Genomic DNA, 27314 nt, shown 5'->3' with positions numbered 1-27314 from the left:
TTTTTATCAATAAAAAACTAAGGCTAAGGGGAGTTTTAAAATAGCCTGGACCCTATGAATTCATGAAAACTGGTCTGTCAGGCTCCCTTTCTGAACTGAGGCCCACATTGGGAGTAACATCAAAATCAGGCAAGATAGAGATAGGAGAGTGTCCACATGAGCAGGGTGGCAAGCAATATCAGGAAACTTCAGGGAGCAAGATTCTCTATTTTGGATTATTGCAAGAAGACAACAGAATAGGAAGCTTTGTTGGGTCAAAAGAGGTCTCTGGAACATAGCTTCCTCTCAAGAATTCAGGAAAACTTAACATAAAAATGAGCAACAGAAAAGTATTGCCATCAAATATCATATAAATTTATTATAAAAAATGGAAATAGACATTTCAAATTTTAAAATAATATTGTCAATAATGTAGTGTAGGGATATTACCCTGACAGGACGAAGTTCTAAAGGAATTGATTACTGTAAAAGTCAGAATAGTAGTCCTTTACATGGGAGGAATAAACAAAGCTTGGGATGGATTGTGGAAGGAATTCTGGGGTGGCTAGGGAAGTTCTATTTATGACCTGGGAGGTAATTAAAGATGTTGACCTAATAATCACTTATGATAGCTTAAGAAACTATACATTTGTTCAGCTGCCCTATCTATATTTTATTTTACAACAAAGAGGTTAAACATTTTGGAGATTGTAAAGGCCAAAACCCTAAAGCTTACATAGCTTAATTGTCCAAAGTTGTAGACATAGACAATTACAAAGCAAGAATTTGAACCCTTGTCTCTATCAATTCAAAACATGTTTTCTTCTCCATTACCATTCTGCTTCCTGTCATAGAAAAGATATTGCTTCTAATTTTACATGTGTTAATACTAAAAAAGAATGACTAATTCTTATGACTTTAGAAAGACAATCCAAGTAAAAATAAGAGGAAGGTTTTTGTTTTTTTCAGTCATATTATCACAGTCAGTTGACTGCTATGAGTATGGTTAACCACTGGATGTCAGGATTCCTCCAGGTATACAAGAGGCAGCATATTTGTTAGGGAAGAAGATAAAGTGGTAATTTTTTTAAAAGATGGATTTATTCTGCCTATTTTGATAACAATTATTTTGTCTCAATAGTTTTCAAAAAAATTTTTTCATTAAAAAAAGATAATTTAAATGTTTATAATCTCAAATGTAACAGAAATATGATGTCTTATTGAATGGTTACAAGATACCATAGGCACTTTTCTAATACTTTACATGAATTAATATTTTTGGTCTTCAAATAACCCTAAGAGGTAGGTCCCATTCTTACCCACATTTCACAGGTGAGAATACCAAGTTCACAGAGGTTAACTCGCCCAGGATCACACAAATACTAACTGACAGAACCAGGATTTTAATCCAAACTGAATGTGTGCCATGTTATCCTTTCACTAGCTCCTATTGCTGGGATAATGTATCAGTAGTCTAATTGCAATATAATCAAAGTAAAAATTGAAAATAAAAACTAACTCTTATATTTGACCTTAGATGCTTTTAAACAAAATGTTTAGGTGTCAGACACTGAAACAAACCTAAGAATCATAAACATGTGGAGTTGTTTGCATCAGGTGTTTCCTTGGTTGTTTTTCATGAGAAAGACTGGTAGAAGAGAGAGAAAGTAAAGAGATATATCTCTGCAATACTCAATTCTAAAAAACAAGTAGGAGATGTGAGCACTTGTTCTCCTAAGTCAAGTCCATTCAAGTCCATACCCTAGTTGAATACCCCCTATGAGCCAGGCTATTTTCCTGACACAGAGACAGACTAATATCTGTATTTCTGGAGATTACACTAAAGAGGGATGGTCTGGAAGGCTTAGTTACAATTTAAATTTAACTTAAAGTCACCAGTTGCTAATGTGTGCATACCTGTTTTTCAGAATAACATCATTAATGTTTTTCTAAAACCATCTGTATCTTCCAGGTCAATCCACTAATACTGGTTTTTATTTTTACTTCTTTTTCCCATTCACTTTAGAGAATCCTTGCTCATTAAAGCATTTGTGTCGGTTAAAAATCCGAAGACTCATGGGACTCCAGCGACTCCGCCAGCCAGCCTCGGTGAAGAAGCTTCCTCTGCCACCAAGCATTCAAAGATACATATTATTTAAAGAGTATGATCTCTATGGACAAGAGCTAAAATTGCCATAATTTAAAAATAGTATTTTAAAATGTGATTCCCTAAGAGCATTTCTTGGAATCATTTTACATCCTTAAGTGTACTTAAATCCATTGACAATTTTTAAATGGGATCTTGTGTTCTTATGAGAACAGTGCATTTTACATCTTTAAAAACCTTTACATTGTGATTTTTAAAATTCAAGTATAGTTGATACACAATATTACACTGGTTTTTTTAGTTTCAGATATATAATATAGTGATTCGACATTTTTATACCTTATAATGTGATCGCCTTACTAATTCTAGGAATCATCTGTCACTGTGTAAGCTTAACCCAATATTATTGACTATATTCCTCCTTCCTGTTTTCACCCATTCCCCTACCCTACTCTTCTGATAACCATCGTTTTGTTTACCTTGTGATTTTTTTCAGCTAGTCAACATTTTTTATTTGAATATCTACTGATTTTCTTTACTTGGAACAAGTCTTCAAACTCTCCTTTTCAAGTGGTTCCTACAATATCCATCAGCAAGTCTTTCCTGTGTTTATAAAACAAACAAAGATCCACTTTTTTAAACTACATCTTCAGTCAGTCCCTGGCCCTTTCCCTCCTTTCTCTCATGGCCAAGTTGCCTGAAAACCCCTTCCTGCCTGCAGATTCACACACTGTATCTGGCCTCTGCTCTTTCCACTGCCCTTCTCAAGGTCCTTAACTTCATGTTGCTAATTACAATGAGCATTCTTCGGTCCTTTCAACTGATTCCTGCAGCATCTGACACTTGCCTGCTCCCTCCTTGAAGACATCCTCCCTTCCCCTTGGTTTCCTCATCTTGGTGTCTTGGCTCTCCTCCCAGACCGCTTTGTCTCTGGCTTCCTTCTGTGTTGCTTCTCTCCTCTAACCTTTCTGTAATGTCTTAAACCCTCTTCTTATGCTACACTATCTGGGAAATTTCACCCATGTTTGCAGTTTCAATTACTATTTATATGCTGTTGACTACAAAATTTATATTCTAAGTTCAGCTCTTTCTCTCATGTGCCTGAGACCTGTGTAGACAATTGCCCTCATGGTCATGAACACAAAGACACTTTGATAATGAACTCATTATCTTCCTACACCAAAAGGCTCCTTCTCTTACATTCTCTAGCTCAGTGCTTAGTGCAGTTATCCATTCAGTTTCCCAAGTCAAAAGCCTAGACATTAGTCTTGACCATCCACATTTCCTTACCCAATATAACACATCGCCAAATCCTGGTAAGTTTATCTCTTTAAATTATCTTCTACTCATTCTCATTGATTTGGCCCCAATTCCAGCTCTTACCTCCATTTCCTGGGTTGCTGTACCACTGCCTAACTGGCCTGCTTTCCTGCTGTCCCGCCCCATTCAACATGCATGCTGCACACAACAGCCCAGAATGATCTCTTACAAATGTAAGTAGAGTTTCACTCCCCTGCCTAAAATTATCCCCATTGCTCTTAGGATAAAGTCCAAAATCCTTCCATTGACCCTTATAATCTAACTCCCTGCTTTCACCCTTAGCCTCCCCTTCTACCATATTAAATACCTTTTAGAAGTTTAGTCTTTGAACAGTGATTCCAAGACTTATGTAAAATCTGTACATCAATAGTTTTTGTTTTATTAATTTTAAAAACAGGGTGATTTATTTAAACATATATAGAGGATCTCAGACAGAGGGAGAAAAAAATGCATACACACACACACACATATGCTAATATCATTGTCATTTCATAAAAGAGAAGCCATTTTAGTTCTAGAAGTTAAGGAACCTTAACTTCAGTTATTAAAATTGAATGACTTTAGCTTTGGAAAGACTTACCGCACTGTCTTCATTTTCCCATTGATGGGTAAAAATTATTTCATTCTGGCCCAACAAGTATCTTAGGTTCTTTGCTTGGGAATCACTGCTGTAGAATTGATCGTGCTCTCTTGCACATCAGGGGTCTTTGCACTTTCTATTCCCTCTGTCTGGAATCCTCTTTCCATCTCCTTCCTCCTCTGTTCACTCCTTATCCTACAGGTCTCAGCATGGAGGTTGCTTCCTCTAGGACGGGAGGTTCTAGCATAGCAATTCTCATGCTATATTACAGGTGCCACCCTGGCTGGTTTGGCTCAGTGGATTGAGCGTCGGCCTGCGAGCTAAGTGTCGCTGGTTCGATCTTCCAGTCAGGGCACATCAGAGAAGGAAAACTCTGATTCCAAAAAACCTCCACTGCCTTGCGGCATACCTCTTCAGGGGAAAGGCTAAGGGAGTAAACCCCGACAGAAAATCCGGAGCCGGAGTCCCTAAGGCGGTTTGACGTTGTAGTCAACACCGGCAACTCCTGCAGCGCACCTGAAGCCAAGCTGTATTGACTCTCTTTCCCTTGGATCCTTCAGCTGCGAAGAGAGGGGGGGTCTGCTGCATGGGCAACAGCAGACCCTCCATATCACCCTGCCCAGGCTCTGTAGCTTCATTGCAAGATGTCGATTCAACATGAGAGGAGACAGATACCGTGTCACTCCCGAGTCGGACTGCACAGCCATTCTCGGTGGTGCAGATAGACTCTTAAGAAGCTACACCATCGTCTCTCGAGACGGACGGCTGCCGACACACACACACGAGATTACAGGTGCCTCTATTTGTTCTCAGCTATCTGCCTCACTAGACTGTAAGCTCTGTGAAGGCAGAGTCTATGTCTGCTTTGTTTTGCAGTGTTTTCTTAGGGTCGGATAAATTCCCTACAGCACAGAAAGAGTTCAAAAATTAGTTGTTGAATACAATGGTATACTGCTGTCATTGTCCATGCCTGCAGATAATTTATTTTGTATTTTTGTATTAAAATACATTTGTACATTCCTGATAACTAAGTGCAAGAGACATGTACCAGTATACTTTTTTCAACTTAAATCACTGAGGTATTTTTACTACTATTCTGTTAAAATCAGAATTTTAGTGCTTGCCATCACCTGATAAGAAGTTAAGCAGCCTTTCTGTGGAGAGCAAGAATAATTGTGTACAAAGCAGAGAAATATCCAATTATGTGACTTATGTGTAATAAAAATTTGTGTAAAGTTAAAAAAAATTAGTTGTTGAATATATTGAATGAGTGAATGTTATACAAGACCCAGACAAAAATAACCTGTTACCTCGTGGTAAATGATAGGTTTTAATCTCTAAATTGGTTATATAACTTAATAATGTAATTACTTAGATTTATTTTTCTTACATTTTAATGTTTTTCTTATATTTATTTTTATCTTAAGACTTACTGCATTCTATCAATTGTAATACCTCACTGGTAGTGAATTTTTCAAGTTGTATTTAGCTTTAGTGTTCTTTGCGACATAAGTAAGTATAAAAATTACCTGTACAATTACAGCTATAGTTTTAACCCCTTGCATTCCCTAGAGGTTACATTTTTATATAAATTAAACTGCAATGTATTTAATTAGAACCACAATGTTTTATGTATAGGATTTCATGATTTCTCTGTTGCTCTCCTACTTGTGGCTAAAACGCATTGTTACTTGCACTAAATAAATAAAAAATAATTACAAGGATGTAAGTTTGCCGTATGACTTCGAATATTAAATAAATTAAAGCCTTGACATTTTCTTTAATGTAGTTTATATAAATGTCTTCAAGAAAAACATGAATGTAAATACACGAATTCACGCACACGCTACAGGTTTTGAAAATGGCTCTTTCAGTATTTGTAAAGCAGGAGAAAAAATACATTCTATGAAATTTAGGCAATCACTGTGTCCAAAATGGATTTGATTTTTTCCTTATCACATTCTGAAGTTTGCTAGCAGTGTTTTTGTTGTTGCGTGGGCTGGATGGTAAGGGTAATTAATTTCTATCTAATTAGGACTCTGTTTCTCCTAGAATATACCACTTTACCTGGGAGAGGGTAACTGCTGGTCATTCCTATGAGCCTCTGGAGAAGCCAAACTTTCTACAGCGGTGCCTGTTTGATCACTGTGGAATTGATGTGGTGGTTTTGGTGACCTCCTTCCATGCCGCCAAGATGCATGGCTCTTCTGGTCACTGTGGATTCTATTTTGTATTGCACAGAAAGGCTGGGTAGAAAGAAGCAGATCTGACTTCTCATTCGAGTGTTTCTTGTTTAGTTTTTTAATAGGTGATCTTTATATAGTATTTATATTTCCAACTTGAAATCAATTGCCTCCTAAATAATATGGTTCATTCATTTTTGTTAGTCACAGGACATGTTTCCAGGCAATAACATAACAGTGCAGAAAAAGAAAATACAATTTGTGTAAGTGTTGCCCAGCAAGTATTCATAGGTAACATTCCCTTCAATGCACGCTTTTGACAAGTCAGTATACATGGGTCAGATAGCATGGAAACCACACAAAAGATGGAGCGCTTTGCAACACAGAGAACCACACTTAAGCTTTGTCATCGACCTTTCACCAGACATTTCTAACCCAAGTTTGGTTTCAAGACACATCACTCATATATATATATATATACATATATATGTATATATATATAATTACCTTGCCCCTGGCTGGTTTGGCTCAGTGGATTGAGCGTCGGCCTGCGAGCTAAGTGTCGCTGGTTCGATCTTCCAGTCAGGGCACATCAGAGAAGGAAAACTCTGACTCCAAAAAACCTCCGCTGCCTTGCGGCATACCTCTTCAGGGGAAAGGCTAAGGGAGTAAACCCCGACAGAAAATCCGGAGCCGGAGTCCCTAAGGCGGTTTGACGTTGTAGTCAACACCGGCAACTCCTGCGGCGCACCTGAAGCCAAGCTGTATTGACTCCGTCTTTCCCTTGGACCCTTCAGCTGCGAAGAGAGGGGGGGTCTGCTGCATGGGCAACAGCAGACCCTCCATATCACCCTGCCCAGGCTCTGTAGCTTCAGCTTCACTGGAGAGGACACTCCAGCGTCATCGCAAGATGTCGATTCAACACGGGAGGAGACAGATACCGTGTCACTCCCGAGTCGGACTGCACAGCCATTCTCGGCGGTGCAGATAGACTCTTAAGAAGCTACACCATCGTCTCTCGAGACGGACGGCTGCTGCCGATATAATTACCTTCCAAATCAGAAATCATTTAGGAAATATAAAAACTGTAAACTACTTCAAGTTACTTATAGGGGAAAATGTAAAACTACCTGTATATATTCATATGTTCACACACAGTACATATGTGTGACACACACATATACATATATACACACATCATAGCATGGCATATTAGCAGTGCAGGAAGTAAGAATATATACTCTGTAGTCAAACAGACATGAGTTTGAGCTAGGCTCCACCAATTATTAGCTGCTTGAATTTGAACAAGACATGAGATAAACATATAAACATGTTATTTAATACAGAGTAAATACATGTGAAATGAGCTGTCATCCTTATTACTTAGTGACAGCAATTACTGCAAGAGTTCCAAAAGTTAAAAATCTTGGTCTTATGGTTCAGGTCTGCAGATTGTCATGCGTAGATGTGAAAATATGAAAAATAATGTTGGAGATGTATATGGCATCTTACTAACATCTATAAGTTCTTTGAGAAAATTCACAGGAAAAAAAAAAGAGCAGGGAATTGTCCCTAGCATGTAACCCCTTATATCTGCTTTCACTTAGTAAAGCCCTGATCATCAATTGTTGAAAAAGGAAGAAAGGGCTTCTCAGGGAAAAAAGGTGTGTAGAAGGAATAAACTTATTTGACCTCAGTGGCCTATGTTTTGTAACTTCAGGGAGTGCTAGAGATGTCTGGGGATTTGCTGTTTTTGGAAAGAGAGAGCCTAGTAATTTGAATCTGGTCACTGGGAGTGCCTGACTTTTAATGTTGGATTGGCCAGTGATTCCACCAGAGGCACTTGACAGGCACTGACATTCTGTGCTTCAGATTCCAGTAATCTGGAATAGCCATTTCTCTTGCTTTGGAATTCTTCCATCCTGGATCTCCCGAAGAGATTTGAGATAAAACTTCTTGGAAGCAGCCCATCGTGCTGGATAAGGGAGAAGGTGTGGAGGGCGCTAAATGTGATACTTACCCTGGGACTGAGTGGGTGTGAGATACCACTATCAGGTTCTCTCTATGTGAAGCAAAGTCTGTATTTTGGCTTCTCAAAGAAGCTATTTTTTATGCATTATATAAGTCAGATAACTAGACAAGACATTCAGTGGTCAGCAACCTATGTTTATGAATGTCTGAATATCCCTAAAGATCTAGTTATCTGAATTGATTTAATACTGTTTCACTTCATTGAAACAGTATTAATCACCTCCCCCTGTATGATAGTAAAATTTCTTAGGCTTGATTCATTGGAAGCTCCTCAACCTGGTCTCAGCTCTGAGTCCAGACCCTTCATCAGGGGCCTGCCCTTCACAATCACCTGAGGTACCCAAGAGACTAAATTGAACCTGAACTTTACTGAGTCTGACTTCCCACCGTGCTTATAGGATATCTGAAGACCCTCTCTTCAAACGAAGTCTTTTATTTGACAATTAAATGTAAGGTTTAGGAAGCAAGTAAGTTTAACAGAGCTAGAATCATATTAAAGCTTTTCCAAATGATAAGCTTCAGCAAGCGAAAGATGGTGAGAACCCCAAGCCTATAGAAGAAAAACAGTTGATATTTCCTACAGATCAAAAGCTTAATTATTTGTTTTATGAATGTGGAAAGAATATAAGAAACATCTAGTTCACCTGAGCACCTTCTGGAAAGACTACTTCAATAACATTGTCCTTCATTTGTCCAGTGTTTTACAGTTCACAAGGCATCCATATATATCATTTCATGTGCTTCTTACTAATACTGTAGGAGCAGGGAAGGGAAGGGGTTAATTACCTCTACTCTGTAGATAAGGAAATCAATCTTATAGTTCGCTAACCTAGGACTCAACCTGGGTCTACTGACTCCAAATCCCAAACTCTTTCCACCCCAACATTTTTAGTTCAGACTAGGAGGAGGGAATTGTTTATAAAAGCCAAAGTGAAAACAATCCAAATGTCCATCAACTGGCAAATAAATATACACAATATAGCATAACTATACAACAAAATAATATTAAGCAGCATGCTACAACCTGGATGAACCTAAAAAACATTAGGTTAAGTGAAAGAAACCAGACACAAATAACTATTATTATATGATTCCATTTATATAAAGTGTCCAGACAAAGCAAATATAGAGAGATAGGAAGCAGAGTAGTGATCTCCTGAGGCTTGGGGTCTGGAACAAAGGTTGACAGCAAATGGGCATGGGGGTCCTTTGTGGGTACTGGAAATGTTCTAAAATTGGATTGTAGTGATAGTTGCACAACTCAGTAAATTACTGGAAAAAAATTATTGAACTTTACACCTAAGGTAGATGAATTTTATGGGATGTAAATTGCATCTGAATAAATCACTTTAAAAAAATAGGAGTATGTTTCTCACTGACAGGTGATGCCATATTTACACTCTCACTGAGATAGCCTAACTAAACAATGAAATCATCTGGCTCAGAGGAAAGTACTTGGTTCTGGTGCTAGTAGCCCATGATTTATTAGTTTTGCTCTACTGATAAGGCCATTAAAAGCAGATGATGGAGACAGCGTTCAAGGGCAGTACAGTGCTTGCTGCTTTCACCAGTCTTCATGGCCTTCAACCCAGATAAATGCAGCCTGCTCTGCCAAATTCTGACATTTTCACACTGGATGTAAAAGGACTTTCCCACGTCTCATTATTATTATTATTTACAAACACACAAAAACATACAGATTAAGAGCTAAAAAACGAAGGTTTCCTGCCCTGTTAAGGGCATGAATTGACAAGGAATCACGTGATCAGTGGGATGGGTCTTCAGTAACACCCTTGACAACTAGCTCTGATTCCCCCGGGTGTAGTAGAAAGGACAAGAATGAAAAGTGGGGGCACGTCATTCAGAAATGAGTGCCAAGGGAAAATCAGAGAAGGCAAACATTCAAAAGGCTATGGCTCTCTAGAGCACAGGGAAGCTGTGGAAGTAAAGGTCAGTGAGGAACTGTGGGTCTCTGTGAAAAGACAGCGCCTTAGATTTTCAGGATAAAATTGCAAACAAAAAAACTCGGGAACAAGATACCAATTCTCAAGCACTAACTGTCCCATTATTGGACACACCGAATCCGCCTGTTCCTGTACTTTGACACTGAAGTTACCTTTCTAGCTCCTCTTCACAGCAGGATCTCAGCTTTTTGACCCTTTAAGTTTCTACTTCCCTGCAGGACTTGAAGTTTTCGAAAGTGACAGTCGTCCTGAACCTGAGGGGAGAGCTCTCCCACGGAAAAGATCTGTCTTGGGTGCTGACCCTCCACATCATTCTTCCTAATACCATGGTGTACAAAACCATAATGTCAGTGCTCGGGGTTACAGGAGACTCATTGCAGAAGTGGATGACTGCCTCAGACCTGTATGCCCCAAGTAAAATTTCCTTTATTAAAACTTTATATGACACATATCAGATCTGCTCCTTATTTCATAAGTGGAATTCCATACTGATACTCCACAGCATAAGATGAAAGAACTGATTGATGAAATTCAACTGTTCTTTGCGCGTTTCTGATTTTTTCCAGAAATTGCTTTTTTTTTTTGTCTTTGTAGTTTTAACATTATCAGTTTATCTTTCCATTTTCTTGCATATGACTCACTTTTATGTTTGAATTGGTTCAACAAAGGGTAATTGAATCTAATATACATATGGTAAAGCATCAGATGCTCAAATAAAAATGTTTGACTCTCTTATCTTTCATTCTGGCATATTTTGAAATGAAATACTAGTAAAGCTCAACATGACAAGTGACTTGAATTTATGAAACATGACACTAATTCCCAGTTACTAGTCGGGTATACTTAAAGAGACTTTTTAACCTCTCAGAACCTCAAAACCAATTTTCATCCTTTGTAAAATGGAAGTAATAGTATCGGTTATGTCGTGTTGCCTCACACACACTAAGTGGTATCTATACACAATTATTGAATGGAGATCATATTACTATATTAGACTGCTTGGTACTTTGTATGTAAAAGCATTTTGTAAACTATAAATATTACACAATTGCCAAATATTGTTATAAATAGCTCTAATAATTTTAAATTTGACTCATGCTCACTGCCACAAGCTGGCATAGCTGGGAGATTTGCTTGGCTGCCAAGCCTGAGAGTGAAGACTTGATAAGGGTATTGCCAGTTCTCATCTGATCCCTGTGGCCTGTTTGGTTGTTGTCCGTCCAGAACCTGACCTTAGACTGACATTCCCTCTGGGAGCCTCTCTCTGGGCAGCTGACAGGCTCCCTCAGACAAACTGAGTGAAGTCGGAAGCTTCACTTCCTTAAGAGCCATGACTTGACTTTAACAGCCTTCTGACAAACCATCATAGAAAATGTTGAAAACCCAGATCCTCCTGTGTACATGGGAAACATGTTAGATCTAGTTCAGGAAGCAATCTTGCTCCTGTACAATGAGAGAGATGATAAAAGCCTTAAAAAAAAAAAGTCAGGGATAGAGGGAAGGTGAAAGCACAGCTTGTTAACAGTAGTAGAGCTTGAATACTTGTAAGAATAAGAGAATTTCCAGTTTCCCACTTGGCAAATGAAACTATAGCATGTACTTTTTATGTTTCTTCATCAGCAAATTGGGGACATTTTAAGTAAGAAAGGCATCCATGAAATTTAAAAAATGCCATCATGAGACAAAGCATGTAGTGACCAGTTGGGCTCAGTCATTAGTTTGGGGGCCACACTCAGAGGAAGATTGACTGTGAAGCAGAAGTTTTCAGGTCACTGTGAGTGTTGGAGTTCCCAGGAATAGTGAGCAGAGTATGTTGAGGGGTGTAGGGGGAGCACAGAAGTCAGGTTATAATTAGGTAGCATTTCTCTATAAGCATTTTTAGCAACTGCTTAAGGAGATCTTAGAAGAAAGAAGCTCAAATCACCTTAGACTTCATCTTTTGCTGTGATTCTGTTTTAACAGTCTCGCTTTCTTAACTAACTTTTTATTTATAATTTATATTACTCTTAAAGTAATATACTCTTAAACACCATATAAACTTCAGGATCTATCAGAGCCTCTTCTACACTGCAATTGATATGGTTTTGATATTTTTTAAAAACATAAGTCCTGACCTAATAACTGTACTAAATCCTAGGCACAGTGAATAGGTAAATAGGGTCCTTTCCTTTGGGGAAATTTCTTTCTTGTTAAGACCAATTCAGAACAAGCAACCCCCAGTAGGATAGTGTCAATGGAATGGAGTTTGTGGGAGCTGAAGAACTAAGCTGATCCCGGAATCAGGAAAGGTCTCCCCAGGAGTGTTACTGAAGATCCAAGAGAGTGTGGGAGGCACAGGCAATCCAGGCAAAAGGGGGAGCATGTGCAATGGCTTGGGGATGGAACAGGCATGGAGTTCAGAAACCCAGTGTGGCTCCAATGTGACTCCAGTGTGAGAGTTGGAGAAAGTGACCCAAGTTGAGGCTGGAGAGGTGAGAAGGTCCTGACCCTGAAGGGACCAGAGGACAGGTTAAAGATTCCGAATGAAATGCAGTGGAAGCCATTTAAGGGTTTTAGGCAGAGAATGGCCAAGAGTTATCTGGTTGTATTGTGGAAAAGGGGGAAAATGTCCAGCCACGGTGCATTGGGGAGTCAATGTTGCAGTCGTTGAAGAAAATGAGGACAGCAACTTAGGCTCTAATTGACACAAGGGGGACTAGTAGACATGAAATAGGATTCAAGAGCTTGTGAGTGAACATGACAATGTCAGTGAGAGAATGAGCCAGAAGCAGCACCTCTGCTTCAGCCCCTGGGTGGATGAGGGTGCCATTTTCAGAAATGTGGCAGCCAGGGTTGAAGGTGGAAAGGCACAAAGAAGGAAATTAAGTTACTGGTTTGAAGCAGGTTGAGTTTAGGTGCCAGTGAGACACTCAGGTGGAGATTTTCTAGGTATTTTCATGAACATTCTTAAGCTTAAAGATACAAATTTTAGCTCAGTAAAATGACATGTAATTGTAAACCCTGGACCTTTGGGGTCCTTTCAATCATTGAAATCACACATATTAAATCTGTGAGTGACAAGGGTGTAATGTAGGATACAGCAGAGGATCAAGAGAAATGAGACTTTAATAAATGTATTCATATAATGCATTCATTTAACTCTGTTTTGCGGTTATGAATAGGAACGCTTATACAAGTCCAGAAATAACCAAATTCTTCTTGAAATTTGGAGGTTATTAAAGAAAATGAAGAAACTATTGGTAAGGCCTCTCAACACTTCTAACATTATCAAAAGGATGTAAGCAACAAGCTAAGTAACTCACCTTTAGGCAGTGGGAGTCTCCTGCCATTTAGTGTTAGGCTGAAGTCAATATAAGTGGAGTTAGAAGGTCTCCAATCACTGCCTATAAATATTATTTATTGAAATACTAGATCTTCTGGCAGGGCTGGCTGGTGCTTCTGATTTTGGGAGGTACTGATGATTTTTACTCTTGTTGAGTCTCTGTTATTATTGCAAGACTTACTAAGATTAACAGTTGTCTACATTTAAGAAGGCAAACTATGGCTATGAATGGTGGCTCTGGGATAATGTTAGAGATTTCCACTTAACAGTAGATAATAATAAAGTACAAAACTCCTTGGCACGGCCCCTCAAATAAAAAAATATTTAACATCTATATGCATCTACTGTGTGCCAGGCATGATACTGGTGGCTGTTAAGAAGGAGAGAGAGAGAAAGAGGCGGCAGGAGGAGGAGAGGTCAAGAAAACAAAGCATCCTATTTGACATAGTACAAAAACAAGCTGTACTACTCTGACTGTCTCCACCTATTCCCCACCCCTACACCAGATACCTGGTTTTGGTTTTGGTTTTCATACTCCTGTGGTTTGCCCAGAGGCCTCTCTGACTGGAAAGGTCTTTTTCGACTTCTGTGCCGTCTGCGACTCCTCCCACTCAGGCCAGCTTGCTCCTTCATCTTCAGACCACTTCTCTCCTCCTGCTGGCAACTTGGCAGAGCCAGCACTGCACTTTGTTGCTGTCAGCTGTCTGCCTTTGTCCCCAGAGTATGAACTCCTGAAGGTAGGAGCCAGATCAATTTCTATTTTTCTGTATGTAATCCTAGCTTCCAGCACAGTACCTGTCCACACAGTGGGTACTTGGCAAATGTGTGCCAAATAAACAAATAATAGTATTTTCAAGAGGAAACCCAAGAAAATAAAGGTTGAAAGAAGAAACTCTGTTTTCACTAAAAAAGGCATTTGCCAATATACTGGGAAATAGTGTGTATTTGATTGTCAGTCAGGAGCCATGAAAATGATTCTCCCCACAACAGATTTTTAAAAAAAACAAAAGATGCTTACCTTGAAAAGGATCTAAAAGCAAGTCTACTCAAACACACAATATGCTCAAATAAAACTCCCAAAATAGAAAATGCTGATGCTAGGAATATGATTTGATTTTTTTCCTCTCAATGTAGACAAGGTTGCACAGAAATCTAAATTATTCATCATACCTAGTTTAGCATGAGTCAAGTGGTGGTGTTTGGTCACTCAGCAGAATTATATTAAATGAACTTAAAGTTTGTAGAGAATACTTAAAGGGAGATCCAGTGAACTAAGATCATGCATGAATTGTGGTTATTATAATGAGAGCGGTTATAACATATACACTAGGATATGTAAATGACCATTATTTTAAGGTAGTGTCTTTGAGAGGTCTTTTTTTTTTTTCCCAATGATACTGCCAAAGACAAACACTTTAATATTTCCTCTTTTGGAAACTTACATGACACTATATTTATTCTGTGTTGTTCCAGTGAGAAGCTAAAATATATGGGCTGGTTTTTCAAGCGATCAGTTTTAACACAATAGAAATAAGAGTTTTATAATGATTGGAGCTATCCAACAATGGAATGAATTTTGGTGATGTAAAATTTTCCACTGAAAGTGTTCAAGCAAACACTAAGTGACCACTTAATAGGAGTGATAAAGAGAGGATTCATGTATTTTAAAGAGCCTTTGAAATCTGATAATCTGTGATTCCAGGAATATCTGAGCAATTATTCTATAATCACATTAAATGTGTAGTAGTATAATCTGCACACACCAAGCCTCTACTTTTCTAGGTATATGCTTAAACATTACCTTATTACAGATATCTTCCCTACATGGACTATTATTCCCACATTCTCCTTTCTTCCCTCTTCCCTTGCTCTGTTTCTCTCCATAGAACTTCTGTCTGATAGAGTCTCTATTTACTTTGTCATTTATATACTCATATTGCCTTATCTCTCCCAACTATTTAAAGAATATAAACTTCATGAAGGAAGGGACTTTGTTAGTTTTCTTCACTACTTTAACCCCAGATTCTAAAATAGAATCTGAGATGTAGCATGTGTTTAATAAATTGTCAAATAAAAATAATATTAAAATGTTACAGAAAAAGCAAAAACAAGAAAGGAGAAAGAATAAAGGAGAGTAAAACACGATTCCACTATTTTTGTACATAATTACATGCTCCCAAATTTGCACATATCATATGGGTCAATGCCTAATTGCTGAAGAAATAAACTTGTGCTATCATTTTCATGTATCTTCTTCTTGTCCTTTTATTCAAAAACATAAGTTTTTATATAGTTGTAATTATCATTGTTTTACCTAAAATACAGCTGAATAACTCATCTTATTCACCAGACATGGCTATAATGATTTGATGTCATTTCCAAAACTCAAACCATTTTCACATAAAAGAGATGTATTACCACTAAGGTTACATAAAAGTATATGCTCAGGCCATATAAAAAAGTCCAATGAGCTCATCATTTCTAATTTCATAATCATCTCTCTCATTAGTAGTATTAAAAAGAGTCATAGTTATTTTTGGATGCAGTATACCATAATGAGTTAAGATTATAATGGTTAGGCAAAATATTTTTTGCAAAAGAAAAATGCTGGAGAACTTATTCTTATGATTTCAATATGTACTACAGAGCTATAATAATTAATAGCATGTGGTATTGACATAAGAAAATAGACACAGATCCATAGAACAGATATGAAAGTCTGGAAAGAAATCCTTACATTTATGGACAATTAATTTTTCAGAAAGGCACCAATGCAATTTAATAAGAAAAAGCATAGTCTTAAAAAAAATAGTGTTAAGACAATTGGATATTTGCATGCAAAAAGATTAATTTAGACTCTTATCTTACATATATATAAATATTAAGTCAAAATGGTAACAGATCTAAATATAAAAACCTAAAACTATAAAACACTTAGAAAAAAGCATAGAATTAGTTCTCTCTGACCCTGAGTTAGGAAAAGATTTCTTACAAAAGTTCAAGCAGTAGGAGGAAAAAAGTTGATAAATTTGATTTCATCACAATTAAAAACATTTGCTTTTCAAAAGACACCAATAGAAAAGGCACAGAATGGGAGAAAATAGCTGCAAATCATATATCTGATAAAGTCCAGAATATATGAAAAATATATGTCCCGATAAGAGGCAACTTACTTTTTAAATGAGCATAAGATTTGAAAAACTATTTTACCAAAGTAGATATAAGATAGCAAATAAATACATGCAATGATGCCCAACATCATTAATTATTACAGAAATAAAAATTAAAACTACAATGAGATACCATTTCATACCCACTAAAAAGGCTATATAATTAGAAAACAAAAGCAATAGCAAATTAGGATGTGAAGAAACTAGAATTCTCTTTATTGCTTATGGGAATGTAAATTGGTGCAGCCATTTTGGAAAATAGTTGGTCAGTTTCTGGAAAATGTAAACGTAAATTCACCATATAACTCAGCAATTCCACTACTACATAGCTATCTACCCAAGAGAAATGAAAACATATGGCCACACAAAGATTTGCATGTAAATATTCATACAGCATTATTTAAAATAATCCAAACCTGGAAAGAACCCAAGTATTTTTATTCATTCACCAGCTGCTAAACAAAATATAATATATTATACATGTACTGATAAATGTGTATTTTAACACATATATTTTAACATATTTTTACCTATGGCTAAAATGATCCATTTACAGAGTTTCATGAATTACATATTTTATCACATTTGTAAGAATATGAGCAAATATATAGTTTTGAATTAGCTTTTCTTGAGTTTTCAGCTCAGACACAAATATGAGTTCAAAGTCTAGCTCCACCACATCTCAGCTCTGTGGCTCTGGGATAGTTACTTGACCTCTCTGATCTCTCTGAGTTCATATTTAGTAAAACATGGGTAATAATATATACCTTACCGAACTGTAGGATTAAATGGGATGAAATATATAAAATGCTTAACACTAGGCTGGCACAGTGTCAATTCTTTTTTTTTTTTTTTGATTGGCCAGTAACGAACGGAGGGCTGTGGCTCGCTCAGACCATCAGCGGAGAGTGAGAAGCCTCATCCTCTTTTTATTAGGGTTTCAAAAGTTACTAAAAATAGAACAGGGTGTGACATTCCAGCCAACAACAGGAGAATTTTACAAGTGAAAGAATTCTTACAGTAGCATTAATATGTAAAATACGGCCAGGGTAACTCCTGTTTTATCTAGCACCTATCAAGGAAGCAAGGCAGATCCACTAATCCTCAAGGCCAGCTCCATATCAAGACTTCATTAACAAGGAAGCAGATGGAGTACACAACAGAACCTGTTTTACCCAGGATTCCATGACTCAGTGGCCTTGACAGCCTAAAGCCGAAGGCGGAGAGTTGCTCATCGTCTCCTGAGTCACGGGATGCCACCTGGGTGGTGGGGCATGAGAATGCCCCTACCCAGAGATCTGTCTTCCTGCAACACAGGAGTTACAATCTAATGCGGTCTAAATGCCCCTTCTGTGGTTTGTGAATACGCTAATGTTGTCAACTCCCCTCTCAGAGACCCTCTAATCACATCTGCCCTTTGTTATTGCTCATTTTGTACTGGTTTGGGAGTCACTATGTCCTTGTTTCCTACACTCAGTGCCATCAAACTCACGCAAAGTGGGAAGCTCCGTGCGTAAACGTTCAGGGCCGCGCAGCCCTGACCACAGTCCGCCGGACCACGCTCATCACACATCCCTGTTGGGCCACGGGCCTCGCGGCGGGCAGCCGCTGGTCCCATCGCTGTTGCGGGGCGTCTCCTGCTGTGGACCTCCGGGCAGCACCTCAGGGGAGACGCTGTCTTCTTCACTCAGGATGGCGTTCCCAGGTCCATGGACGTTGTCCCGGCCTCAGAACTTCGCTCCTTTTACTGGCTACCACCCCAACCTGTCCTGCGAGGGCCAGGTTTCCCCCATTTTCTCCACGTGCGGTAGCAAAGCCACGGGCCTGGGGGCGCGTCCAGGCCCTGGCTGTCAGGAGCAGTGCTGTCCGACCCCCGAGGGCAGGCTCCGCGTGGAATGCGCACCCGGGAGTGGCCTGGATGAGGCTGTGATGACTGCCTCGCTGATCTGGCACAGTGTCAATTCTTAATAAATCTTAACCAGTATTATTGTTTGTCCTTTCGGAGTTTTATCTGCAAGCCTAATTGTTTACTAAGAGTCATGGGAGAGGAGAAGGAAGCCATTTTGTGCAGAAGAGAAAGCCACTTCTGCAGTTCTTGGCTGTCTTGACTCCAAATTTTTAATTTCTCAGAGACTTATTTGCCAAGATTTATAAAGGAGGATAATGTTAGTCTATCTCACAGGACTTCTTATGATTAGGAAAATTATATTCAAGTGCTGTGTAAACTATAAAATACAATAAAAAACCTCAAGTGCTCTATTATTATAGCTGTCTATTCCCATTAATGCCAGCCACAATATGTTTTTAGGAGACCCTGAATAACTGCTCATAGTAATGATGCATAGACATTTCTCAACCTCTAAGATTCTAATAAATCTTTTCATGGCCACGGTGATGAGAGAAGTTATTTTCAAAATAAATTTCATTCCCCTGTTGTTCGAATATGAAGTAAAAACTATGTTATTCTCTATCAGAAACACTCTCTGCCTGTCCTCATGAGCTATCAGGCGCAGCTAAATCTGTCCCTGGCCAGTGTGTGAATAATCCCCACTGGTTCCGAGACCTCCATCCACCACCGATGTGACATTCTTTGTGTTCAAATGTCTAGCTGACGTCTGATGCTTAAAACAGCCTATGTTTTCACCTCTGCCTGCATTGTCACAGCCCTGTCTCACCGCTCTTAAAAGGCTATCGCAGCCTCTCCTTACACCAGTTGCTGACCAGTCTGTCTTCTCGCCTCCCTGCCTGCTCCTGGCTGCCTTGAATGCCTGGTTCTTCAAGCTCCTTTTGGGTCTGACAAAGCAGGGGCCATGTCTACCTTCGGCTACAGGAGAGGACTTAGCAAATATGAATCCATCGATGAGGACGAACTCCTTGCTTCCCTATCAGCTGAGGAGCTGAAGGAGCTAGAAAGGGAGCTGGAAGACATTGAACCCGATCGCAGCCTTCCTGTTGGGCAAAGACAAAAGAGTCTGACTGAGAAAACTCCCACGGGGACATTCAGCAGAGAGGCACTGATGGCCTATTGGGAGAAGGAGTCCCAAAAACTCCTGGAGAAGGAGAGGCTGGGGGAGTGTGGAAAGGTAGGCTTTTGGGACTTTTCCTTGGCTGTTCCCAGCCCCTACCACCCCACCCCAAACCTAGGAACCCATTTTCTATAATTTCACAGTCCTCATCACTTTTCCTATAATCTGCTACTGAAAAATGTCTCAGGCTGAAATAGTCATGTAACATCTGTGGCCACCCAATGGATCATAATATGTGAAATGATTGATGGGGGTTCTATAACTAACTAGAGATGAAATCTTCAAGAGGAAAATAATTCACAAGGCATAGGTTTAGATATTTTGCCAAATGTAAGTCTAATTTGAATTATAAGTTGGGTATGTGGCATAGTATCTGCTTCTGAGACTATGTATATATATATTAGTTAAGTAAATTTATATTCTTCTATAAAGACAAAGGTAAGTACTGTGGTTGCTTTGACTGTGATGGTGGCTATAGTAAAAAGACTTGTTTTTTTTCCAACACGAAGAAGTGTGGGGTGATAGGAAAGTACATGGGACTGAGAGTTAGCGGACCTTATTTCTAGTCCCTTCTCTGTTCCTAAGTTGTTAGTCCTCGAAAAGATAGTCACTTCTGAAGGTTTCTCTTTCCCATCTGTCCATCCAGGGAGGGGGAGCCAGTGGTTTTCCTGTGCATGTGAACCAACACCTCTTTGAGATTTTGGTAAATTATGGACCCTCTCCTTAAGAAAATGCATGTGTGCTTGTGCATACATACACAAATTTTACTTGGAATTTCAAAACAATGACACACACCCAAAACCCACCTGAGGGCCCAGGTTAAGCGTGCCTGTGCAGATGATCTCTAAGATTTCTTTCTCCTCTACAATAGTGGCTCTGAGGCCAGGAAATGTAATATTTATATTAAAGTGTAAGTCTATTAAGCTCTTGTTCTCTGTCCAGTAAACAGTTTCTTTAAATTTGCCAAATGAATCATTAACAGAAGGAGTTCAAAAGACTATGCTCTGGGAAAATAGCAATGTCAATGAGAACATTCATATAACCAATTTTTGAATTTTTATAAGAACACAGATCAGGAGCAATAGATTAAAACCTCAGTGCTCCACTGTAATCATCAAAAACCAAAATGGCCTGAAGCCAATGGTAAGGCTTCCACAGTACTAATCTAGGTGCTGTTAGATGATCTTGATGATAGGGTATGTGGGCCACATTTGCAGCAAGATATGTGTGAGCTTTGTCCACGTCAATCACCACAGGAAGGGTCACTGGGATCAGCATCTGCCAAGGCCACGGTGTGCGTGTAAGGGCTGGAGGGGGAGGCGATAAGGAACATACATGACAAGCCAGGATTTAAGGTCATTTCCTCCACAGCCATGACTTTTAGAGGTCTTTGTCTTTTACCTCTCCTGTAGTGAGAATGTGTGTCAAAATATATAAAATAAGATACTTTTAATACAGTTATTAAATAATTTCCCTAATAAAAAGATTAAATTGACTTAGAAGATCAAGGACAGACAGCCATTGTAGCAATAACAACCCAACAAAGGCATTTTAATGTCATAATGTCTTGAGATTGGTGGAAACAAAGGGTAAAGCCTGTCGTCTGCTGTTGATGGAACCCACCTGATCCTGCCAAAGGTTTGGCTGATCCCTGCCAATGGCTTATCAGCTCAATTAGAGAGGCTGCGTGTTGATGAACTTTGACTCCTTTCTTGGCTAATTTTTCTCCCACTGCAGTTGCTCCACTGGCCAGCTGTCTCTGTAGTCACAAGGAGTGCTGAGCAGAAGCTTGCTGGTGGAGGGTGTAAATCCATTCCCACCACAGGAAACAGCTCAAAGCAGCTGATGGCAGATGGCTGGAGGGCAGCAGCATAAGTGAAGAGCAGCCCAGTAGGGACCATGAAAAGGAGAGCGGGTTTTTATTATTAGGCTACTGGCTCTGGAAAAGCTTGTGAAAATCATGTTCCACTCCTGCTGCATGACAGCCTCTGCCCTTGGGTTCACAAGAAGTTATGCTACACTGAATAACTCCAGGGGGGTCTTGGCGACCAAGTCTCTAGCTTCCCTGGCTTGAGTATCTGTTGGATCTCAAGCATAGGTGCCAGTGAGTTCACTCACATTATATCATTGAATTCTCACCTTCCGCACATGAGTACTCAGACTAAGGGAGGTTAAGAAATGCATTTGAGATCAACAATTTAAAAGTAACCTGAAATTCAAATCAAACTCTGTTGGCACAAAGACCATGATTCTCAAAATGTGGTGACTGACCAGCAGAATCATCTGGGCACTTCTCAGAACTGCTAATTCTACACTCCCTCAGCACTGCGTGAGGGACTCCAGGAGGGGAGCCCAGCATTCTGTGGCCTCACAAGCTCTGCGTATGATTACGACACACACTACAGCTTGAGAGCTGCTTAACAATACTGGAGTTTCTTTGAAACCCTTCCACCTCCCACAGAGGTGACTTGTCTATGTCAGTCAGTTTTTTATGGGAAGACTCAGAACCAGAACAGGAAGCCAAGCCTTTTGCCTCCTTATTCATGTAACAATGCCAGGGAAGTGGTCAAGAGAAAGAGCTGGTGGGCACCCCTTCTTGTTGCGTTATGGATTCTCTGAGCATCACACACATCACTGCCTCACCATGCGCCCAGCCGCCAACCCCCATTCTCACAAGGATCGGGGTTAACTCCAGAGCAGTGGCAGGCAGCAGATGTGGAACAATATAGAAAGCAGGCAAAGGCTGGTTTTTTGGCATCCTCCCACCTCTCCTCTCTAGACACCTTTAGCTCCCTTTTGATGTTCATCTCCTAGATGCCCCCCACTGGGGATGACCAACCACCACAGGTTGTCTGGGACTATCTAGATTTTAAAACTAAAAATCCTACTTCCAGGAATAGTTTTCAATTCCAGGCAAACCAGAACAGTTGGTCACCCTACCCCTACCCTGGTCTGTCAGTAGTTTCTCATAGGCCTAGTTCTGAGTCGGAGGCCGTTGGCTGCTATCATTTTACATCCATTCAGTAAACATATTTATTGTGCCCCTGCTACATGCTGAGTAGTGTCTTTACCCTGCTAACAGTCTTTTGGGAAAACAAGATACGGCTTATTACAATAGCACTATTTAAAGGGAAGTACAACGCCGTGAGAATGAATTGCAAGGATGATTTCAGGGGGTGTCAAGGAAGGCTTTCTAGAATAAAATGTTTTGAGGGGAAACATCTCTTGCAGATAAAGCCTAAAGTTCTTTTAAAACATAAGTAAATAGCCTTGGCTGGGTGGCTCAGTTGGTTGGAGCATCGTCCCATATGCCAAAAGGTTGCAGGTTTGATCCCTGGTCAGGGGTACATAAGGGAGGCAACCAATTGATGTTTCTTTCTCACATCCATGTTTTCTTCTCTCTCTCTCTTTGTTCCCCCTCCTTTATCTCTAAAATCAATGAAAACCAGAATGGATAAAATTTAAGGGTGTTATCAAAGGCAGTATACCTTGAATTTTGTGACAGGCCTTCTTGCAAATATGGAAACAGCTAATACACACACACACACACACACACACACACACACACACACACACACAGTGTCCCTCTCCTCCTGATCTTGAAGGGAGTAGGGAGTAAATTAAGACTGGACAAGCCATCCCAGGAGTGGCTGACCCCTTCCCCAGGCCATCACTTGGCGCCTGCCACTCCAAACAAGTGGATAACTGGAGGCTATTTTGTGATAGCAACTGGGCAAACAAACCTGGAGACTAGCAGTGTTATCCAAAGCTCATTCCACATGCCTCAGGCAGCAGGAGCCCTCAGGGTGAAAAAAAAAAAAAAAGGTTGCCAACGTAGAGGGAAGAATCAAGCTTTGGGGACAGGGGAAGGACATGGGAAAAGATAGCTCTGTCAGCAATTTCCAATTTATTTTTTCTAATCAGAAAAGGTAGCAAGAAAAACAGAGAAAGGGTCAGTTGGGCTTCTTAGTACAGAGCCTTCTAAACAGGAAAGACAAAGATAGAATGAAATTGTGTTTGTCTGAAAGTCTTTCATAATTGATACATGGTAAATAATTTAAGACCATCCGGCTGAGGCAATGGCTTGCTTCAGCATTTTCTACTGTTCTCTGCTGTTCCTCATTATGGTTAGAGGCTGGTTAGAGCCAAGGGTGATCACCTTTCCCACCTCCTGTCTTCTGTAGTCCGTCTCATTTAACCTTCTGCTAGCATGAGATTTCAAGTTGATTTGCTGAAAAAGGTGACCTAAATGTCTTTCTGCTGCTGCCCTGAGGACAGCCCTGCTGCTGGGCTTCCTTTCCCACAGCAGGACAGGGACAGCAGCAGGCACAGGTGGTGTGGGGTCTCCCAGAACTTGTGCCAGCCTCTACCTCAAAGGTAGATAAATGTTGGAGAAGCAAATGACATGCCTGCCTCTGTCTATACTGACCTCATGTCACATCTGCTATAGAAGACAAGTTTGGGGAAAAGTTTTGAACATTAAGAAAGGGAACCCATTAACATGCTGTATGTTTTCGTTACCATTTCTTTGTTTGGGATAGAGAAATAAGCAAGGACAGAGGGGTGAGGGATGATTCCAGAAGGGAGGTTTGAATTTGACAAATTGTAAGTAGACCAGGAGTCAAGTCATTCAGAGTAGGTAATTAAAAGAATAAAAAAAAAATCAAGGGTTTCCCAAAAAAGTTCTAAGTTATTTGTTCCAAGTGGCAAAATGATAGTAAAGTTTAATTCACTAAATGGATTCTGAATATTTATTCTTCAGAAACTAAAGAAACATTTGAGGAAAAGCTGTTGAAAGTTACATAATGAAATGTTAACCTTGGTCACCCAGGAGATTAACTTTTCTCATATATTTTTGTATTATGTGACAATGGTTACTTTTTTTATTTACTGAGATATAATTGACATGTAACAATGTATTAGTTTTAAATGTACAACATAATGATGAGGTATGTGTATATATTGTGAAACCATGTTACTTATGTAAATTTTAAAAATATGCTTAGAAATGACAAACTTAATGATGATGCCATGCTCTTCAGGTTGCAGAAGAAGACAAAGAGGAGAGTGAGGAAGAGCTTATCTTTACTGAAAGTAACAGTGAAGTTTCTGAGGAGGTGTACACTGAAGAGGAGCAGGAACAAGAGGAGGAAGAGGAGGAGGAAGGGGAGGAAGAGGACAGCTCTGAAGAGGAAAGCACAACTGAAGATGAGAAAGTAATTAATGGAACTGTAAATTATGATAGTGTCAATTCTGACAACTCTAGGCCAAAGACATTTAAAAGTCAAATAGAAAACATAAACTTGACCAATGGCCACAGTGGAAGGAACACAGAGTCGCCGGCTGCCATTCACCGGTCTGGGAACCCTACCGTGATTGAGGATGCCTTAGAGAAGATTAAGAACGACGACCCCGACACCACAGAAGTCAACTTGAACAATATCGAGAACATCACATCGCAGACTCTCACCCGCTTTGCTGAGGCCCTCAAGGACAACACAGTGGTGAAGACCTTCAGTCTGGCCAACACACACGCCGACGACAACGCGGCTATGGCCATCGCCGAAATGCTCAAAGTCAACGAGCACATCACCAACGTCAACGTCGAGTCCAACTTCATCACGGGCAAGGGCATCCTAGCCATCATGAGGGCTCTGCAGCACAACACAGTGCTCACGGAGCTGCGCTTCCACAACCAGAGGCACATTATGGGCAGCCAGGTGGAAATGGAGATCGTCAAACTGCTGAAAGAGAACACCACGCTGCTAAGGCTGGGCTACCACTTCGAGCTCCCAGGCCCCAGAATGAGCATGACAAGCCTCTTGACGCGAAATATGGATAAACAGAGGCAGAAGCGGATGCAGGAGCAAAAGCAGCAAGAGGGGTACAATGGAGGATCCAACCTTAGGACCACAGTCTGGCAAAGAGGAACGCCTGGCTCTTCACCTTACGCATCTCCCAGGCAGTCTCCCTGGTCATCCCCCAAACTCCCCAAGAAAGTCCAAACTGTGAGGAGCCGGCCTCCATCTCCTGTGGCCCCACCCCCCGCTCCTCCGCCACCTCCGCCTCCGCAAAGGCTGCCACCGCCTCCTCCACCTCCACCTCTTCTGCTCCCACAGGAAAAGCTCATCACCCGAAACATCGCCGAAGTCATCAAACAACAGGAGAGTGCGCAGCTGGCATTACAAAGTGGACAGAAAAAGAAAAAAGGGAAAAAGGTTAAGAAACAGCCAAACAATGTCCTAAAGGAAATAAAAAATTCCCTGAGGTCAGTGCAAGAGAAGAAAATGGAAGACAGTTCCCGACCTTCTACCCCACAGAGATCAGCCCATGACAACCTCATGGAAGCTATTCGGGGGAGCAACTTAAGACAGCTAAGGCGGGTAAGTACCTCAAGAGCAGACCCTGGGGCTCTGATTTGGTAAAGGAGTCAGGCCCCCATTGCACAATGGTACCGAAGTCACCTCCCAAAATATTTATAACTATTTTAATATTTTAATATGCAAGAACAAGCATACCAAGTTTGTGATATTAGTGAGATTTCCATTTTAAAAATGTGCCTGGACATCAGTCCTAGGACCTTTAAGGGCCAGGCCCATTTAAAGACACTCCAATATATGAAAGCCCCGATTTCTTTAATTAAAAAATCAGGGAGTATAATCTGCATTCCAAAAATGATTCATCATTTGTCAAAAATTTTACCACAGAATTGCAAGTGGTACCAAGCCCAATTTGTAAGACAAAATTTGAATACCACGCAGCAATAATCAATCTAGATCTGAGTTTCTCTCAGAGAATACCGCTAGAGACGTACCTTACATATATTTTTCACTTTATTATCACTGTATTATTTGTATTGTTTTTATTGAAAGAAAATCCCCTGTTTTTGTAGGTGGAACTTCCAGATGCTCTGCGATAAAAACACAGTCTTTAGAAGAGGATGCAGAATTATTCATTGGTATTTTTTAAAAAATGCATTGTGAAATGTTTCTAAAATACCTTCTTCAATTTGCAATGTTCTCTGACTTTAAAAATAGCCTCACTCATTGATTCCAAAGAGAATTTTAAGAAACAATCAATATGTTTCTTCTGTAAATATGAAAATAAACTTCTTTTTTATGTCATGAGATTTGTATTGGCTAGAAGCAGTTTATTTTATGATAGTCTTCATATCTTTGTATGTGTTGATAACTCTGAGCTGTAACGAGTTAATGAAATGTGCTGTTACTTTTGTAATCCCAATAAATTTGGATTGAAGTTTTTTTGGTTTTTTAAACAAACTAATATTTTTTGTTAGTTAATACATTTTCAGGTGTGTATGTAACATTGTTAAATATTAAAAATATTACATTCTCACTCAAAAAGGGTTTGGGTCCTTAGCATTTGCCTTTCTTTGTTTTGTTTTTCCAATAATATTTGATCAGCGCACTTTCTAAAGGTCTGGAATCAAAAACTTTCTTTTGTAAACTCTTCTTGGCAGTGAGATAAAAATTCAGGAAAGACCCTAAAATCATCATTAGCATCCTGGAGGCATCAATATTAGACCCAGGATTCCAGCTGACTCCCCCACGTTCCCTTAAGGCTGATAGGTCAGTTCAGTCATTTATAATTGAAATCAACTATTTCTGGAAG

General features: G+C 39.7%; 2 protein-coding genes and 1 long non-coding RNA gene across 4 annotated transcripts in view; all 3 read left to right on the top strand.

Annotated features, from left to right (window-relative positions):
• ASB15 (ankyrin repeat and SOCS box containing 15) overlaps positions 1–2297 on the top strand; it is a 34790-nt gene extending 32493 nt beyond the window's left edge. For both annotated transcript variants that reach the window (XM_090287410.1, XM_090287409.1), the window contains one exon: positions 2006–2297. In XM_090287410.1, coding sequence (XP_090143536.1) covers positions 2006–2178 — 173 coding nt within the window. In that variant the 3' untranslated portion in view covers positions 2179–2297. The remainder of the gene's footprint in view (positions 1–2005) is intronic.
• Positions 2298–2306: 9 nt separating this feature from the next.
• Positions 2307–5710, top strand: LOC150001936 (uncharacterized). The gene is made up of 2 exons (XR_016513068.1): positions 2307–4257; positions 4780–5710. It is a non-coding gene; the product is annotated as an uncharacterized LOC150001936 (long non-coding RNA).
• A 13611-nt stretch (positions 5711–19321) lies between these two features.
• LMOD2 (leiomodin 2) lies at positions 19322–26809 on the top strand. Its single transcript, XM_090286774.1, has 3 exons — positions 19322–19739; positions 24725–26065; positions 26575–26809. The coding sequence occupies exons 1-3, from the start codon at positions 19467–19469 to the stop codon at positions 26599–26601; spliced, it is 1641 nt and encodes a 546-aa protein (XP_090142900.1). The 5' UTR covers positions 19322–19466; the 3' UTR covers positions 26602–26809.
• Positions 26810–27314: the final 505 nt, after the last annotated feature.

The sequence above is a fragment of the Furipterus horrens genome, unplaced genomic scaffold (assembly GCF_987537825.1).
Source record: "Furipterus horrens unplaced genomic scaffold, mFurHor1.1.pri manual_scaffold_9, whole genome shotgun sequence".
Classification (NCBI taxonomy): domain Eukaryota; kingdom Metazoa; phylum Chordata; class Mammalia; order Chiroptera; family Furipteridae; genus Furipterus; species Furipterus horrens.
This window is presented reverse-complemented; position numbering and strand designations above follow the sequence as displayed.

Coding starts and splice junctions, on each gene's coding strand:
- LMOD2 (XM_090286774.1), top strand. CDS start 19,467: ATGTCTACCTTCGGCTACAGGAGAGGACTTAGCAAATATGAATCCATC. Junction 19,740..24,724: donor GGCTGGGGGAGTGTGGAAAG/GTAGGCTTTTGG, acceptor CATGCTCTTCAG/GTTGCAGAAGAAGACAAAGA. Junction 26,066..26,574: donor ACTTAAGACAGCTAAGGCGG/GTAAGTACCTCA, acceptor CTGTTTTTGTAG/GTGGAACTTCCAGATGCTCT.